The sequence below is a fragment of the Petaurus breviceps genome, unplaced genomic scaffold (assembly GCF_028583685.1).
Source record: "Petaurus breviceps papuanus isolate PSGF00001 unplaced genomic scaffold, PetGlider_PUasm1.0 91133, whole genome shotgun sequence".
Lineage (NCBI taxonomy): Eukaryota > Metazoa > Chordata > Mammalia > Diprotodontia > Petauridae > Petaurus > Petaurus breviceps.
In genome coordinates, this window is record NW_027187419.1 from 39,464,840 (window position 1) to 39,483,563 (window position 18,724).

The following is an 18,724-nucleotide window of genomic DNA, read 5'->3' on the forward strand; positions in this document are numbered from 1 at the left end:
AATCCTCTTGGTGGCTAAGGATCTTTGCAGAAAGGGCAGTTTAGAAGAAGTGTGTGAAATTTCTTGTGCCTTAGTCCCTTTGGTGTCAACTTTTGCCTCCCCAATTCCGTTCTCTGTGGTTGTTTGACTGCCTAGTCACTTCCCCCTCCCTTGAAAACTTTACTGTCTTCGCTTTATCTGTTTCTCCAGCAGCTGTGGGGGCCCCAAGTGGGGCTGGGCAGGTGAGCTGGGGTTTCGATCTCTCTTGTACCCTTCAGGACTGCTTTGAGTGGGAAATCTGCATGCTACCCTGGAGCACTGACTCCAGGGATTATTTTATTTTAGCTCTGCATGTTGGATGGCACCCTAGACAGAGATTTTCTAGTTTAAACCCTCCCATTTTTCATATGAGGAAACTAGATTTCTTCAGAGAAAGTGAAGTGGAAGAGGAGAGAAGAGGCCTCCTAACTAACTCTGTGACCTTGGCAAAGTCACTTCCCTGGGGCATTTTTCTCCTTCATAAAATGGAGGGGCTGGACTAGATGATCCCTTGATGTCCTTTCCAGCTCTTGAGATTTTATGATTCTTTTTATGATTCTCTGATTAATCTGCCAAAAGTCACAAAGCCCCCTTAACTAGATAGGAGAGTAATGCCAGAGATCTAGCCTGGAGGTAGAGTAATTTCAGGGTCCCACGTCCAGACCAGGGTAGATTGGAGTCTGGTTCAGTCTGGACAGTTATACTATTAATAATTTATATTTTTGCATTATTTTATCTTTCAAAGTACTTTTATATTTATTACCTTCTTTGAATTTCCCAACAGATCCATCTCAAGGGATTGAGGAGAAGGTGGTCATACTTCCTATCATTGAAAGACTGGGTCAGGGAAAATTTCCCTGTGCACTTACTACTTGGGGTTGACTTTGCTGGGGCATTGCAGAAGTGGCCAATGTCTGTCTCTTCTGTCTCTCTGTCTTTCTGCTGTTTCTTTAGCTGATACTCCTTCTGCCAGTGAACTTGTATATTTTCACTCCCCCCCCCAATTTTAAAGGAAATTGTCCAGAATATGTTCCCCAAGTGGGGTTTAGACTTCACTCCCCCTCCAGTCCCTATCCACACCTCTGGTTCATAGCTTTAGGCTCTACTCACCATATAAGTAGGGGCAGCTAGGTAGTACAGTGGATAGAGTTCCATGCTTGGAGTCAGGAAGACTCATCTTCCTGAGTTCAAATCCAGCTTCAGACCTTTCCTAGCTGTGTGACCCTGGGCAAGTCACTTAACCCTGTTTGCCTCAATTTCCTCACTGGTAAAAAGACCTGGAAATGGCAAACTGCTGCAGTATCTTTGCCAAATAAACCCCAAATGGGGTCACAAAGAGTCAGACACAGGTGAACAACAGCACCAAGTAACTAGGCAGCTTTTCCCCATGCCTCTCTGTAATCATGGTTCCCTCTTTCCTCCTCATACCCATTATCTTGGCTTGGTGCCTGTGATTTCTCCAAAGAAGATGCTCAGGATATGTATGAGTGGCATATTTTAGGTGAATTCTTATTTACTTGGCTAGTAGTCCCTCCCTGCCACTCTGCAGGATAACATGTACAGCTTCCCATCTCCCTCTGACCCCGACTTTCCCAAATCTTGGGTTTGGCATCAAAGACTGCTTGAACAGTCACATGCAATGATAAGTCAAACTTTTCAGTCTTTTTTAAAAAAAAAGCTATTTACTTTTAGTTTACAACATTCAGTTCCACGAATTTTTGAGTTCCAAATTCCGTGCCCTGCCTCTTCCCCCCCACATGGCAGCATGCTGTCTGATATAGGTTTTACTTGTACCTTCACATTAAACATTAATCAAGTTGTAAAGAAGAATTATAACCAATGGAACGAACAGTGAGAAAGAAGAAACAAAACAGGGCGGCTAGGTGGCCCAGTGAATAGAGCACTGGCCCTGGAGTCAGGAGGACCTGAGTTCAAATCTGTCCTCAGCCACTTAACACTTACTAGCCGTGTGACCTTGGGCAAGTTACTTAACCCCAATTGCCCCGCCTTTCCCAATCCAAAAAGAAAAAAAAAATAAAACAAGAAAGAGAGAGAGCAAGTAGTTTGCTTCAGTCTGCATTCAGACTCTGGAGTTCTTTCTCTGGATGTGGGTAGCCTTTTCCATCACGAGTCTTTTGGAGTTGTCTTGTAACTGTTTTGCTGAGAGGAGCCCAGTCTATCAAAGTTAGTTATCACAGATACAGTACTTCTGTGATTGTATACAACATTCTCCTGGTTCTGCTCTCCTCACTCAGCATTAGTTTATATACGTCTCTCCAGGTTATTATGAAGTCTGTCTGCTCCTCGTTTCTTAAAGCACAATAGTATTCCACTATATTCACATACCACAACTTGTTTAGCCATTCCCCAATTGATGGGCATCCCCTTGATTTCCAATTTTTTGCCACCACAGAAAGAGCTGCTATGAATATTTTTGTACATATGGGTCCTCCTCCCACTTGTATGATCTCTTTGGGATACAGACCTAGAAGTGGTGATGCTGGGTCAAAGTGTATGCACTTATTTATAGCCCTTTGGGCATAGACTTTGGGGCATAGACACACTCTTTGTGTGAACTTGAAGAGGTCATCAGCTGGACATCCAGAGGCCTTAGTTTTATTCTCTTGCACCATCTTTAGGTGACTCAGTGGGTAGAGCAATGGGCCTAGAGTCTGGAAGATCTGAGTTCTAATTCATCCTCAGACACATATTAGCTGTGTGACCCTGGGCCAATAACTTAACCTCTCTCTGCCTCAGTTTACTTAACTGTAAAATGAGAAAATATAAAGTGCTTAGCATAGTGCCTGGCATTTAGTAGGTGCTTAATAAATGCTTCCCCTCCCCCCTTCTACCAATTTATCCATTCATAACTTGGGGTAGGAGGAGGGAGGGATGCAGGGATGGAGGGGATGGTGTAAGTGACACAGAGCCCTCTTTCTTGGGACCAGAGGTGTCCAACTTGAGACTAGCTGCTTACTCTTGACTGTAGAGTAAAATGTAATTGGCAAACTTTTAACAAGATAAATAAAAATCCAACATAGATAATGTTAATTTGTGGTTTTCTGAGTGAATATCTGTTCCTATTCAAGTTTGACACCACTGTCGGAGATGAAGGAAAAGGACACCTCCAGGCTGTTTTGGGGGGTCCTGGGTTCACCAGTCTTAAGGATGTGGGTGGTGGGGTTTCTATTGTGGGAACTCTATTGCTTAGGAGTGTTTAGACTTTGGTCTGGAGTTTAAGTGTTGCCTTGGGTGATTTTTCAGGAGTAGGTGGGGCCCCAGACCTCTTAACTCCCAGGTTTTTTTCTCTGTCTCAAGTCTATGCAGGATTGACTTCAATTTAGCATAGTTTTTGTAGGTCTTGTGAGGCTGAGCAGATCTGGGACTAGCTAGTGGATTTCCGTGCAAATGCTTACTTTCTACCTATGGGACCTTAGGTAAGTCAATTTCCTCCAATGGCTGAGTTTTCTCATCCATAAAATGAGAGGCTGGATTAGATAGTTGATCTTTAAAACCCTTTCCTGCTTTAAATCATGTCATCCAAAGGAATGATGTTGTGATGTCCTCCCCCTCCAATATGAGGGGCTGAGCTGGAACTATTAATTAGCTAGACCCCGTCTGCTCAACCTCTCAGCTTTAGCAGAGAGCCTGGCATAGAGCAGACACTTAACAAATATTTGTTTTAATTGGATTTTATATTAGACTCTGTTTCTGGTTCATCAGGGAGAGAAGTGCTGGCCGGATGGGAGGCATGGTTCTAACCTCTCCCTCAGTTTTCCTACCAAGACCCATAGGACAAACCTCTTTGCATTCTCAGGGAGGAGATGCCAAAGCTGGGTTTGTGAAGTTTTTTGGGTTGGATGCCTTCCCCATGCTGCTTTCCTCACTGACTCATTTCATTCTTGGACACCCTGGGGTTTGGGGATATCCTTAGGGGATGGAGGATGGAAAAGGATAGATCTGGGAGGCAGGTGACCTTGTGGGTAGGGCTCCAGGTGTTAGAGAGAATTTGGGAGCTGGGGTAGCAGTCACCTTGCCCCCCCCCCCCCCATAAATGATAGGATTCTGCCTCTGGAGGAGAATATAAGAGGCGGGCCTAAGGTGCCGTCCTAGTTAGTCTGTGCCTGCCAGCCTGGCCCCAACGCTGGTGGCTCTGTGTGCCTGGGAGCATCTGTGTCCCAAGTCTACTTGAGTTTGTGCCAAGCATGAATAGTAAAGTCATAGAATGTTTTCATTGGGAGGTGACCTTAGAGCACTTCTAGTCTGACCCTTCCTCACTTTACAGATTAGGAGATCAAAACTAGTGTTATCTTCTTATATGTTCTAGTCTCCATCTTCTGAATCTCTTCCTAGAGGCCTCAATAACCTGAGCTCAGTCAGTTGGAATGTTAGCCCCTCTATCCATCGGGTAGGGCTCCCTTCCCTCCCTTCTTTCTTTCCCACTCCCCCCCACTGTCTCTCTCTTTCTCCTGGCTCCCCTCCTCCTTCTTCTCTCCCTTTTCCGCCCTCCTATAATTGCTTCCATCTGGCCAGCCGACTCTGACTCTTCCTTTGGAAACAGGGTTTCCAGGCTCTGCCTTCCCACACCACTGAATAGACCAGTCCTCAAAACCATCAGAAGCATAATGGAAAGAGGGGTAGGGGAGATGGTTGCCCAAGTCTGAGCTCTGTCTCTGTGTGGAGATGTCAGATTTGGGGCTGAAGTAGTAATAGCTAACACTTATTTAGCACTTTAAGGTTTACATATTTATTATAAAAATATTAAATATTATCAAAAATATTAAAATATTTTTCACATTTATTATCTCACAGTGAAGTTGACACTGGTATTCTCATTTTTTTTTTAAGCACTCAGGGTTAAGTAACTTGCTCAAGGTTACATGGCCAGTTATTTCTGGGTGTGGTGCTAAGTATCTGAGCCTGGATTTGATCCCCAGGTCATCCTGACACTGGAACCAGTGCTCTTACTCGATGAGCCACCTGGCTGCCCCTAAGCAATTGTGGTTAAGTAACTTGCTCAAGGTTACACGGCCAGGTGTTTCTGGGTGGGTGTTAAGTGTCTGAGCCCGGATTCAATCCCCAGGTCATCCCGACTGGAGCCGGTGCTCTTACTTGCTTTGTTACCTGACTGCCCCTGATATTCTCATTTTACAGATGAAGAAACTGAGGCTGACTTGCCCAGGATCACACAGCTAGAAAGCGTCTGGGACAGGGTTTGAATTCAGGTCTCTGCCAAATTCAGCACTCTCATCTCTGTGCTACCTAGCTGCCCCAGCCTTTGGATTGTAATGGCCAGTGCCTCTGCCAGTGTTGGGGTGATGGCAACTTCAGGGATGCACCCTTTTAGGCCTATCTGTCTTGGGTCAGAGGGGTCTCAGCTGAGATCTGGATGTTCCCACCTGAGTTTTGCTTTCTTGTTGATGGCAAGTGTGGGGTTGTGGGAAGGATACTGGGTAGGAGTCTGGGAATGAGGATTTAAATCCTGACTTCTACCTATGTGACATTGGACAAGTAATTTCTCCTACTTGGTTCTCAGCTTTCTCATCTGTTAGATGAAGGGGCTGGATTAGGTGCCCTTGAAGATAATTTTTTGCTTTAAATCCTGTCACCCAAAGGAATGGATTTATGACCTTCCTCTTCCACTATTACCTAACTCCCACTATGAAATTGAATTAAATGAGCATTTATTAAGTGTCTGCTATGTGCAAGTTGAGAGACCCAGGGTGTACATGTGAACAGATAAGTCAATGCAAACCCTAGCAAATGAGACTTTTAGCAACTTCAGCCTTGGCAAAGCTTCTTTGGCTAGAAGTATGTTCAGGCTAGGAGGAGAAACTCCTGGTCTCTGTTTAGGTGTCAGCTAGGTGTGGATTAGGGAGCCATGTCTTAGGGCTCAGCAGTTGCTCTCATGGGATGGATAGAGCCTGTCCCTGAGCTGTGGCTAATAGGTACCCTGCAGAGGCTCAGTGATGGAAGTCTTTGATACAAAGGAAGACTCTCTGTGTATATACTGATGGGGTAGGGCCTGGGGTTCTCTCTTTTGTTTCCTACCTTTATCTTTATGGAACCCTTGCTTTGTGGGGGTGACTGTTGTGAGTACCCTTTCCCAACAACTAGCAGGCTCATTTTAAGAGGCTTTAATTCAGGCCTGCAGGGGCCTAGAAGAAGCAGGTACCAGAGATGAGGTTGGGGTGAAGGTAGACTGTGCCCATCTCCCTATATCTGGAGTGGATAGAATCCTATATCCCAGTCACATCTTCTTAGCCTGATATTCAGAGCCTTTAGCTTTCATCTCTAGCCTTATTTCTTTTCTTTTTTTTTTTTCTTTTTTGGAGGGCAATCGGGGTTAAGTGACTTGCCCAAAGTCACACAGATAGTAAGTGTGTCAAGTGTCTGAGGACAGATTTGAACTCAGGTCCTCCTGACTCCAGGGCCAGTGCTCTATTCACTGCACCACCTAGCTGCCCCTCTAGCCTTATTTCTTAACAATGCCATATACATACCCTATATTATGATCAGACTGACTCGTTAACTTTCTGCCTAACATGCCATATCTGTTCCTGGCTTTCTATGCCTGGAATGTCTTTCTTCCTCTCTCCCTTTCCAAGTTGTTGCCATTCTTGAAGAGCAAGTGGAGTGGACTCTTGGGACTCAGAGAAGAGGAGGAACATGGGAGATAGTCTTCATCTAAACTACCCTTAATGGGTAGTTTCTAGAGACCTGAATTTTAACTCAGCTCTGCCACTAACTAGCTGTGTCATCCAAGGCAGATCTCTCCAGGCTTTGGTGAGGATCAGCCATTTCTGAGGTTCTTTCCAGCTCTAACATCCTCTGGTCCCATGGAGCTATGGGCTTTATGAACCATCCTAATGCCCAGATAAATAAAATAAGTCCTGGAGAGGTGAGGTGATTGACCAGAGATCATACATTTGCTTAGTGGTTCAGTACTCTTACTATATTACACTCTCTCCTCCTAATTGTAAGTATTTGAAAACATTTTGAAAAGCTGAGCATACTCCGGCTGTTAGGTATCCTGGCTTGTTGGGAGACTGGGTTGATTATAGCATTCTTTATAGCTCTGTGCCCTGCCCTGCCATGCTGGGTCTGGTCAGAGACCTGAGGTAAAAGGTAAGGGAAGAAGTTACCAAGTAGGTCCCTTTTGAAGACAGAATCACTGAATAGAGTTGGGAGGCACCTCAGACGCACTCTAATTCAGTTCTCTCATTTTACAGTTGAGTAAACAGGTTCAGCCCAAGGTCACCCAAGCAGTAAGGGGCTTTCTGAGACAGTTTCTGAGACATGATTTGAATTTAGGTCTCCTTGACTGCCATGTCCAGCATTCTTTCCACTGTGCTACCTAGCTGCCCCAGCTTTGGGGGATTGATGCCCAGTGCCTCTATCGGCACTGGGGTGATGGGAGCTTCACTGCAGGGATGCCTCCTTTAGGCCTATCTTGGGTCAGAGGGAGTCAAATGAGATCTGAGTTTTACTTGTGAGTATTCTTCCTCAGGGGTTGGTGGTGAGATTCTCTGTCAGCTCCTCAAATACTTGAAGACAGCTATCATGTTTCCCCTGAATCTTATCTTCTGCATAACCCCATTTTCCGTGTATCCAGACTTCTTTGTCATCCTTGTATGGACATGCTTCATGTGGGCTTACTGGGAAAAAGCAGTGCTTGACAGGTTAGTATAGGAGCAAGTGAATTAGAGGATCTGGGTTTGAGCTTTTTTTTTTTTTTTAAAGCAATCGGGGTTAAGTAACTTGCTCAAGGTTACACAGCCAGTTATTTCTGGGTGTGGTGCTGAGTATCTGAGCCCGGATTTGATCCACGTCATCCCGACACTGGAGCCGGAGATCTTACTCGCTGAGCCACCTGGCCGCCCCTGGGTTTGAGCTTTGACTCTACAATTTGTTACTTGTGTGACCTTAGGAAAATCACTTAACCTGTTTGCGCTTCAATTTTTTCTTCTGTAAGATGAGGGAATTGGACTGGGTATTGTGTAAGGTTACCCATTTATTGCTCCCTAAATCTCTTCTCAATTCAACTCAACTTAATTCATCAGTATTTATGGAGTGCCTTCTATGTGTAAGTCACTACTAGCTGTGTGACCCTGGGCAAGTCACTTATTCTCTGTTTGCCTCATTTTCCTTAACTGTAAAATGACGATAATAATACTGTTTACCTCGAGGATTAAATGAGATAATGTCTATAAAGGGCTTGGCATGTAGCAGATGCACTATATAAATGTTTATCCTCTTCCTTTCCCCTTCTTTTGTTCTAGGTACTGGGTGTACAAAGATTTTAAAAACTGACACAGTCCTCACCCCTTGAGGAGCATAGCTTTTCCTGGGGGTTGGGGAATAGACAGGTACACAGCTGACTATAATACAAGGTTCCAAAGTGTGACGGTGGGACAATGGAGGCTTCAATATAGGGGATGGTGCCTGAGCTGAGCCTTGAGGAAAGATTCTGAAACGCAGAGATAAGAAAGGAAAGTGTACCAGGTATATGTGGAGGTGAGTTTAAGTTCAGAGGAAAGCTAATACTCCAGTTTGGTTGGAACATGGTGTAGAAAGGTAAGTTGGAGCTCCAGGCTAACCACCCAGTTTCCTGAAAAATCCTTGTATCATCTATTTTGGGCCCTGCACCAAAAGCTGTGTTCAAGATGCGAGGTGGAGTCAGTGGACAGGCTGGGCCTTCTGTGTAGGAGTGTGTTCTGGGTTGGTTCCCACCAGATTCCTGTGCCTTATACACATCAGAACCCCCTCTGTCTCCCAACACACACACACTCAGTACTTCTCCCCCCACCCCCACCTCCCCATTCTGTTTTCTCATTTTTCTCCCCAATGTTTCATCTCCCAGCTTGATCCACAGTCATCAGAGAACCAAATGGCTGTAGAGCTTCAGCACATGAGAGGTTTGGTGTCCCTGAAAGAGCAGAGCCATCTAGTGGACTCATGAGGTGCCCAGCCTAAGAGTGGCAACAGTTCCAGGTCTTAGTAGCTTCAGCTGTTCTCAGATTGAATGCTTTCACTAGCACTTACTTGTTTTGTGGGATGGGAAAAGATGTGTGGGTGATGTATGTTGTGGTTCTTAACACTTTGTCCTTCATCACATCAGCCTGGTCAGGGGGTGTGTCTTACCCACTCTCTTCCCCTCAGAGAGGGGAGACAAAATCCTACCCTGTCCACTTTGGGGATGAGCAGGGAGCCCAGGAGGATTCAGGTGAGGGAAGTCATTGTGACCAGAGGGAGCGGGTCATACTCCCTGACGACTCTTTCTTGTCTAGGCTTTAGCTATTCTGTGTAGGCATGTTTAGCCTATACATTGTATAGCCTTATATATATATGCCTTTCTATGGTTCTGAGTTGTGCCTTGAGCCCATATATGTGTTATCACAAATCCAGGTTTGTGGTCAAATGTGTTTGTTTTAGGCCACCAACCAGCAGCTCAGCCTGGATTTTTCTCTACTGATTCTAAGTTTTGGGTGAAGGAGAGGTTGGTTCAATGCCCCTTGCCCTTCATGGGGTTCTCCTTGATAAGACCCCTCAGCTGTGCCAAGGGAAAACAGCTGCACTGGCTGATTCTGACTCTGTATGGATTTGATTTGACAACAAAGATCTCTGTGTTCCCAGGCTTTTTACATAACTAGAGGGAGAGGGGTGGGGTGTGGGAGAGGCAGGGATGGGGACAGAGAGATACCAAGATGGGGGAAATCAGGGATAGGGAGAGTGGAGAGGAAGACAGGGAAAGAGAGAGAGAGACAGACAGACAGAGAGAGAGAGAGACAGAGAGAGAGGGAGAGGGAGAGGGAGAGGAAAGACAGGAAAGACATTGGGAAATGGGAAGAAACAGGGAAAAAAAACCAAATGAGGAGGAACGATGGAAACATAAGGAGAGGGAAACAGAGAAAACTATGACTCTTACTTTGCCCAAACAGCCCCACTTCCTGCTCTGGGTGTTTGGGAGGCTGTTCTGGGTCCTTGGTCTTTGCGTTGCTTATATTTCAACTTCCTGTCTATTAGACTTTCTTGTCTCTAGGCAGGCATGGAGAAGAGGCAGGCCCAGGAAGGAGGAGTGCTGGAAGATTTCCTTAGGTTCCTTTGCCCTGTTCTCTGGTCAGCCTTGAACATAGGATTGAAAAAGAAAAGAAGTGGCATATCTCTCCTTCTTTGGGCTGAAGGAAGGAATTCCTAAGACTCACCCTTCTCTAAACCTTTCCCCTTTCTCTCTTTACTGGTGCCCAATTTCTACTCACTAGATTCCTATTTAATCCTAAATTCCAGGATAGAATTTGAGAGTTATAAGGGGGCCTCAGTTCTTGTAGTCCAGTTCCTCATTTGATAGGTGTGGAACCTGCAGCTCAGAAAGGAGGAGTGACTTCATCCAGGTGGCAGAAGTTAGTATGTGCTTCCTGACTCAGTCTTCTACCCCAGCATGAACCAAAACCTTGATGTACTTCCAACTTAATGCTCTGTGGTTCTGAGCCTTGTATTTGGTCCTGTACAGTTCTAGCCTAATTATGCTTGGGGTCCCTTCTCTTAGGTAAGTTCTCATTCCCACCCCCTAATGGTATAAGACCCTCCCCTCCACCTCCATTCTTCCTTTGGGATCCTATTTCCCAAACCCCAAGCACAATGAATCTTTTCGTCTTACCCTACTACTATCTTTGCAACTCTCCAAATGGGAGAGGGATGGAGAGGGAGAGAGTTCTCCCCTGAACTTACCAGTGAGAAGGAGAACTAGACTGGTTTGTTCCCCTGAGAGAGGGAGCTCTTAGTCCCTAGGGCTTCCAATCTTCCTCAGCCCCTATTCATTGCTATTATGGGCAGGTGTTTGAAGGGGCTCAGAAACTGAACACAGTCCAGGAGGAAACAACTTGGGATGGTTGACAGGAACCCTCCCCCACTTTATAGGATGGAGCCTGGGGTTCTTCTCAGACTTGAACTCCTGGCTTCTCTCTGTGTCTTCTTTTTTTTGGGGGTCGTACGGAGCATAGATCAGAGCTTTAGAGCTGGAAGGAACCTTGGAAATCATTTAATCCAACCTTCTCATTTTACAGGTGAGGAAACAGTTCCAGGAAAGTTAAGTGAGTTGCCCCAGCTCACCCAGGGAAGTAAGTGACTGAGCTGTGATTTTAGTTCAATTCTTTCAATTCCAAATTCAGTGCTCTCTCCACTCTTTTGTATTCTCTTAGTTTTAAAACAGGACCAAGTCTTGTCCCCATTTCTTTCAGTAGTTTAGTTGATTTCAGTGGATGTTAGGCTCTGAATCTGCACAGAACTGTCGGATGGAATATCTTCCTGAAGTCCATGGCATTTATAGTTTGGACGGGACAGGGGCAGTAGATGATGGACTATAGTTCTGAACTCAGTGCAGGAAGGGAGAGACTGAGTCTTCTACTCCAGTTTGCCTGTGGGTTGAGTCTGGCCTTTTGAGTGAAACAGAACCCCAGAGGTCTCCTGCTTCATCTTTGGCACGGTCCCAATCCGGATCCAGACGTTTAGCCTGGGGGCATTGGACTGGGAAGTAGCACTGAATGACTTACTGGGGTGGGGAAGGGGAGAGGGGTGGAGCCCAAACCTGTTCTCTGGTATCTAGCTTTTCTGCAGAGCTCCAGTCCTGAGATTCCTGCAGTCTGCAAACCTTATCTGGTCCCAGTCCATAGTATGTCATTACTTCCCTACCCTTGTCCTGAGGCCATTCCCTGTCAACCAAAGGAGAGAAGAGGTTGTGAAGGACAGAATTGTTAAGGTCTGTGTCAGGTGAAGGAAGTTTGGGGAATTTTATTTTGTTTGTTTGAGTGTGATAGAATGGCATGGGTGTGTTTATGTGCAGGTGTAATTGTATATAAACAGCATTGTGATTGTGTATGAGGGTGTCTGCCAGGGAGGGTTCAGAGGCATCTTCCACCTTCCTGGTTCCCCTAATGGTTGCTTCTACCTCTCTAGGAGCCCTTGGATCCTCAGCCTCTCATCTGTGTCTTGGAGCCTAAGCCTTCTTTTGCATTCCTGGGAACATCTCAGGGAGAAGAGTGGATGGAGGTCAGCAAAATGGGCAGGATTTCCGAGCTGCAGCCCTTTTAAATCCAGTCTCACTATATGGTCCCTCTTCTGAAGTTTCTCAGAGCTTTCTTAGCTCATACACCTAAAGCAGATTCGGACTTGGCTGAGGTGGCTGGACCCCACCTCTGGGGAGCTGGCCTTGGGGTAGCTTGCCTTGTTTAAGATCTTTTAACCAGAACATCAGGCCTTCCTTCCACCCCAACTTTGGGAGGATGACAAGGTCCCCAGGCACTCAGATGTGCTGCTTTCTGTTGTACATGGCTCCCCTGCTAATTGCTTCTGGGACCAGCAACCTGACAAACAAACTGTGGCTTTGATAGAGGTAGTGAGAGCACTTGGAAAGCCAGACGGTAGAAAGCTTCAATAGCAGTAACTGAGAATACCTCAAGTAGAGGGATGGGGGAAGGGAATTCTCTTCCAGAGGGGGCCCAGCCACCTCCTGACACAGTAAGTCCTAGGGTTGGTGATAAAGTAAAGCGTTGTGAGGCCCCTGGTATTGATAACTGTGTTTGTATGTTTGCATGCACATAGGTTGTTTGTGTGGGAAGTGCTGGTGTGTGTGTCTGCATGAGTGCAGGGTCACATATGTATGAGTTTGCAAGGGGCTGTATTTTGTGGGTATGTTTGTATTATGTGTATTTGTATGTATGCCCATGCAGGGGATATAGACTTTCAGACTTGTGAAGGGTACAGAGGTTGTGAATAACCTAGACAAATCTTCCTCTTCTCTTTCTTGGAGGATTTGGTGAAGATTTGTGTCAGCTACCTTTCCCTGATTTACCCACCCTGGGTTTCAGTCTTTACCCCCTGCCAGGATCTGGAGGTGGAAGTAGAGCCTGTCCAGGAAGAGGGGGCAGCTCCTCTTACTTTGACACCAAGAAGTATATATATATATATGCATGAGGAAAAAAAAAAAACATTAAATGAGGTGTGTAGATAAGATGCATTTTATCCATCCACTCCCTTCCCTTCCTCTGGAAATGAAGCTAATCACCCTAGGGAAAGAGCTCTTAAGAAACCTGGGCACCTTGTTTTTCTTCTGAGAGAGCCTCATTCCTCTTCTGCTGGTCTCTCCAAACTCAAAGAGAGCTGCTGCTTTTCCCTCACAACAAATAAACAGTGAGGGCTCTACCTTCTGAATGACCAGCCTCACTCAGAGTTGCTGCCTCGGTGACTTTGGAGCCAGGGAGAAATTGTGTGTTTTCTGAGTGTTTGTAGCTCTTCCTGAAGAGAGCTGTAGATTCCTTATAACAAGGAACTGGAGTCAGGTGAGCTGACTTCAAATCCTAGTACTACTCTTTAACAACTGTGTAAAGTGGGCAAGTCACTTAAATTCTCTGAGCCTCAGTTTCCTGTAAAATGGGAATAATGATCAGGAAATCATATATTTAGAACTTGAAGGAACCTTGGAGACTGTTGAGAAGAAACTAGTGATTTTTCAGATGAGCAAACTGAGGCACAGAGAGGTTAATGCCTTGTAAGTATCCGGGGTAGGATTTGAACCTATCTTCCTGATGCTAAGTTCAGTTCTCTATCCACTGTTCCATGTCACCTCCATGATATTTGTACCTACACAATAAAGTTGCTGTGAGGATCAAACTGGGTAATATATGCAATTGTAAACTGTAGAAAACTTTATAAACATTAGTTATTCATGAATGTGACTGTGTGATTTGGGAGAGACATTTGCCTGGGACAAAACTAGGCTTTACGTTTTGACAGCTGGGCGCTGTTGGCTGGACAGAGTCCAGGGTAAAAATATACTTCTTGGTATCAAAGAGATCCCATTAAATAGTTGGTGGTCTCCTCTTACAACTCTCAGAGTGGAGATCAGCTGTTTGGAGGTGGGTTGTGGTGGGAAGCAGAGAAAGGAAATTGTTGTGGCTGTAGCCTTCTTTCCTGGTTTCACACTGACAACTTCTTGGGATAACCACTTGGATCCTGATTGTAGATAACCTAAATAGAGATCCAGTGACACCAGTGAACTGACTATAAAACTCTTCATTCTGAGCCTTTCCTCAGAAAAACTAGGGGTCCTACCCTGTAGTGCAGAACTGCCTCTTAAGGTAGCCTAAGCCTCTATCCTTGGGATACCCTCTCCTTGGAGAAATGTGGGTTGCAGGGATTACTATGGAAAGCTCTTTCTGGGCTGGGTGCAGTGGTAGCTTCTAGCTTTGGTTGAGATCTCCATTAGTGGGAGTTAATAGTTTGCAGAACTGTTCCTGCAGGGAGAGGGAGGGTGCAACAGCGCTTAGCACCATGCCTTACACAGAGGAGGTACTTACTAAATGTTTATTGATTGATGGCAACAGGTACAGGGATTTATCTTGTCTCTGGGAGCTCAGTTGCTTGGTAACTACTTTGGAGCTTCGGGACCCTGGTGTCTCTTATCATTCAGCCAGGCCTGCAGAATCATAGCTTTCTGCAGGAGGGAGAAAAAGGCTTCAACATGCCTGTCCCACTGTACCAATGGGCAAGACAAACATGGAGACCATTCCCTGTGGATAGTCCTGTAGTGCTAAGGGGAGCCTAACCTGTTTGGTGTTCTACCTAATGGCTGGGTGAGGAGTTGTATATTTTGCTTCCTTGGGCACTTGGAGAAGAGTATGGCAGGGAAGAAATCCCAGGTCAGAAAAGGCCAAGCTTGGGCTGAGGGCCAGGAAACTGGGGCTCAGAAGGGGAACCTGTACCTTATCTCCGGCCCTTGAGGTCAGTCTGGCCCAGGTAGAGAAGGATGGGGGAGAGTGGTCCTAATGAGGTGCTCCAGGGGAAGGGAGCTAAAGCCATACCTTCTGTGTCATTCCAGCCAGTTTGTGTTTTGTGGGAGGCAGAGTGTAGGAAAGGGGGTATGTCCTACACAGAGTGCCAAACAATTCCAGACCAGGTCAAGCAGACAGGGCATCTGAATCAGCACCCCAGCACATACTTTGTTTCGACTGTATTTAAATCCTTCCTCCTTCCTGTCTCACTGTCTTATCCATTCCTAGCTCAGCATTCTGCCGTGGTGAATACCTCTGTACCTCCCTGTTACTTTCTTTTTGTTTTTTGGAGAGGGGAAGGCAGGGCAATTGGGGTTAGGTGACTTGCCCAAGATCACATGGCTAGTAAGTGTTGAGTGAGGCCAGATTTGAGCTCAGGTCCTCTAGACTCCAGGGCTGGTGCTCTATTCACTGCACCACCCAGCCTCCCTGTCCCTGTTATTTTCAAATGATTCCTTGTAATGACTCAAGAAAAGGGTGATGGACAGTGCTGCTTCTCCCTGCTTGGAGGGGCAGCCCCTGAAGATGAGACCAGTGAATTTTGCCAACCCATTTTGTTCAGGAGTTTCCTTCTCCTTAAGGCCCTGTGGCCTAGAGGAATATCTATGCTGACCTTGGAGTTTGGAGAGACTGGTTCAAATCCTACTATGTGCCACCTCACTTCTGTAAAATGGGAATGCTAAATCTACTCTTAGGGTTGTGAGCATCAAATCGAATAAAGCCCTTTGCAAAGCTTCAAGAGCTATAAAATGTCAGCTTTATCTTTATATAGGTTTGAAGGAGGCGGACCAAGTGCAGGGCTCCCAAAGCCAGAGTTCTGAGTGTCCCGGGTGCCCTTTGGCACAAGGGTGGTGTTGTGACTTGTGCTTTCGGATTCCGGGGAGGAAGGTGGGAAGTTTCCAGTGATCTCATTGCTCAGTGCTGTGACCTTTTCTCTCTACTAATCCTCCTTGACCTTTCTGAAGCTTTGGACAGGAAGGACACGTTCACATCCTTTGGTTTCTGTGAGACTGCTACTTGCTCTTGATTCTTCTCCTGCATGGCTGGCTCCTGTTCTGTTTCCTTTTCTGGTTCCTCATCCCTCTCCTGGCTTCTGTGTCTCCCAAAGTTCTGAGTGAGGCACTTTTCCCCCCTCCCTCTCTACATTTTGTACCTTCATGAGCCCCTCCACTTCCATGGATTATTCGATTATTGTCACCTTTTGAAGCTGACTTACAGATGCACTTATCCAGCCCTAATCTTTCCCCGGACCAAAATCACAACTGCCTGCTGGACAACCTCCTAGAGAGATGTTTACCTCAAATTAACTGTGCGCCAAACAGAACTCATCATCTTGCCTTTTAAACCTGCCTCTCCTCCAGCTTCTCGATTCCCTTGTGAGAACCATCCTCCTTCTAATCACCCAGATTTGCAGTCTTGAGTTTGACTTTGACTCCATTCTCCTTTTCAAGTCCGGTCAGTTGTACCACCACATTGCTTGATCTATAGCACGCCCATGTCCTAGTCCAGGTCCCAGACCGTATAGGATCATAATCTCCTAATTAGTCCCTCTGTCTTCAGTCTTAATCCTTTTAATATGTTCGTTACTCAAATGCCCAAATAATCTTCCTAAGGCATATGTCTGACCATACCCCTTCCCTGCTCAAAAAACTTCCAGTGGCTCCCTCTTCTAGGATAAAATGCCAACAACTCAGGCCAGCATTTAAATAAACCCCTCCATAACCTGCTGTTAGCCTGCCTTTCTAGGCAAACTTATTTCAGAGTATTCCCTTTCGTATAATCAGTTCAGCAAAACTGGCCTATTAACTCTTTGCTGAGCTCAACATGCTATCTTCTTTCTCTTTGCATTTACAGTGAATCATTCCCATGTACACCTTCCTTATTCCTTCTTTTAAGAATTCTTTTCTCCTTTAAGCCTTCCCTCTTTCATGAAGACTTTCCTAATCTCTTCCCATACCTTATATTATAGTTCTGTGTGTATGTATGAATGAATGTGTGTGTATACTCCTCACGGGACACTTTGTATATGTTTTCCCTTCCAGAGGGCAGAGTTTATCCTGTGTGGTGTGTGGTGTGTGTGTGTGTGTCCGTCAGTGTGTCCTCAAAGCCTAAAAAGGTGTTTCTGCACATAATAGATGCAGTAAATATGTGTCAAATTGAATTCTCTATTTGCCATTTCATCTAAGAGTGGTGTGGGAGAACCCAGTAAGTGGAATGGAATATAAGACCTAAGGAAATTGAGAGTGTCTTTGGCACAGTGGTAGGAGCTTTTATTAATGAATATGTAATAACTTAGTTTTACTAATCAACTTATTGTACCCAAAGAATGTTAATTAATGGTTCAGTGTCAACCTACATAGAGAGGTCTCTAGTGGTATATCATAGTTTTCTGTCCTTGGTCTTGTTCTAGTTGATATCATATCAATAGCTTAGCTGAAGGAATAGATGGGAAGTTTATTTCTAAAAGTTGGAGGTGACACAAACTTGAAGAGATTGCTGTGTATAACATGGAGATTTTTAAAGCTTTCAGCATGCCAAAACAATGAGGCTGAAACCAAGACAATGAAATTTAAGAGGAACAAATGTAAAATCCTGAACATAGGAGGTACAAAAAAATCAACTGCAAAATTGCAGGAATGGAGAGGATTTTTTGTATGCAGTAGATGTTTAATAAACGTTAAATTGAACCAACAGGCTGACCCAGGCATTTTAATAGACTGTGAACCAGTCATATTATATAGCTGTCAAAAAAGACTATTTGTTGTTGTTGTTCAGACATGTCTAATTCTTTGAGACCCCATTTGGGGTTTTCTTGGTGAAGATACTAGAGTGGTTTACTCTTTGCTTCTCCAGCTCATTTTACAGATGAGAAAACTGAGGTAAACAGATGACTTGCCCAGGGTCACACAGCTAGTGAGTGTCTAAGACCATTATTTGAACTCAAAGATGATGAGTCTTCCTGACTGCAGGCTCAGTACTTTATCCACTGTGCCATCTAGCTGCCCAATTTTGTTAGATTTCACCAATAGAAATACAAGGAAAGGAAATAGTCAAGAATCTTATGCTGTTCTGCTCTGACCACATCTAGTATATTGTATTTATTTCTTATTACCACATCTTTTGAGGGACATTGAAAGATAACCACCATATTGCTTGAGGGAAAGTGACCAGGATGGCGAAAGGTCAGGAAAACATGTCATATGAGCAAAGCATTGAAAAAAATGGGGGCAGCTTAGGTTGGAAAAGGGAAGATTTCATGGCAATATAATATCTGTCTATAGATATAAAATTCAAAGAAAGGGTCAATGGGTATAAGTTACAGGGAGCCAGATTTTGACTGTGAATATAAGAAAAAACTCTTGAATCAATACTTTAGGTGGAAAGAAATCAGCAATCACAGCAATCATTTAAATCATTATGAATTTTTTTGAATTTTATTTTCTTTTATTTTTAAAATTTTTTGGTCTTTATTAATTTGTCTGTTTACTTTTAGTTTACAAGATTCACTTCCACAATTCCTTGAGTCTCAAATTTTCTCCCCATCTCCCTGCCACCCCTCATGGTGGCATACAATCAAGTATAGTATCTGCAAATACTTTTATTTATTTATTTAAATTTTTTGCTTTTTGGAGGGCAATTGGGGTTAAGTGACTTGCTCAAGGTCACATGGCTAGCTTTTGTGTTAAGTGACTGAGGTTGGATTTGAACTCAGTTCCTCCTGACTCCAGGGCTGGTGCTCTATTCACTGTGCTACCTAGCCCCTCCCTGCAAATACTTTCACATTAGACATTAGTCAGATTATAAAGAAGGATTGTATCAGATAGAATGAACAATGGAAAAGAGGAAACAAAACCAAACAAGAAAAGGAAAAAGAGCAGGTA

At 44.8% G+C, this 18,724-nt stretch overlaps 1 protein-coding gene across 2 annotated transcripts in view; it reads left to right on the top strand.

Moving 5' to 3' along the window:
- ST3GAL4 (ST3 beta-galactoside alpha-2,3-sialyltransferase 4) overlaps positions 1 to 18,724 on the top strand; it is a 46,068-nt gene that overhangs the window by 2,811 nt on the left and 24,533 nt on the right. The window contains exons 1-2 of one of the 2 annotated variants that reach the window (XM_069080804.1): positions 11,649 to 11,773; positions 11,971 to 12,063. The exons of the other annotated variant lie outside the window; for it this stretch is intronic. Coding sequence (XP_068936905.1) covers positions 12,058 to 12,063 — 6 coding nt within the window. The 5' untranslated portion in view covers positions 11,649 to 11,773; positions 11,971 to 12,057. Of the gene's footprint in view, positions 1 to 11,648; positions 11,774 to 11,970; positions 12,064 to 18,724 lie in introns of those variants that run through there. 2 annotated transcript variants of the gene reach the window in all.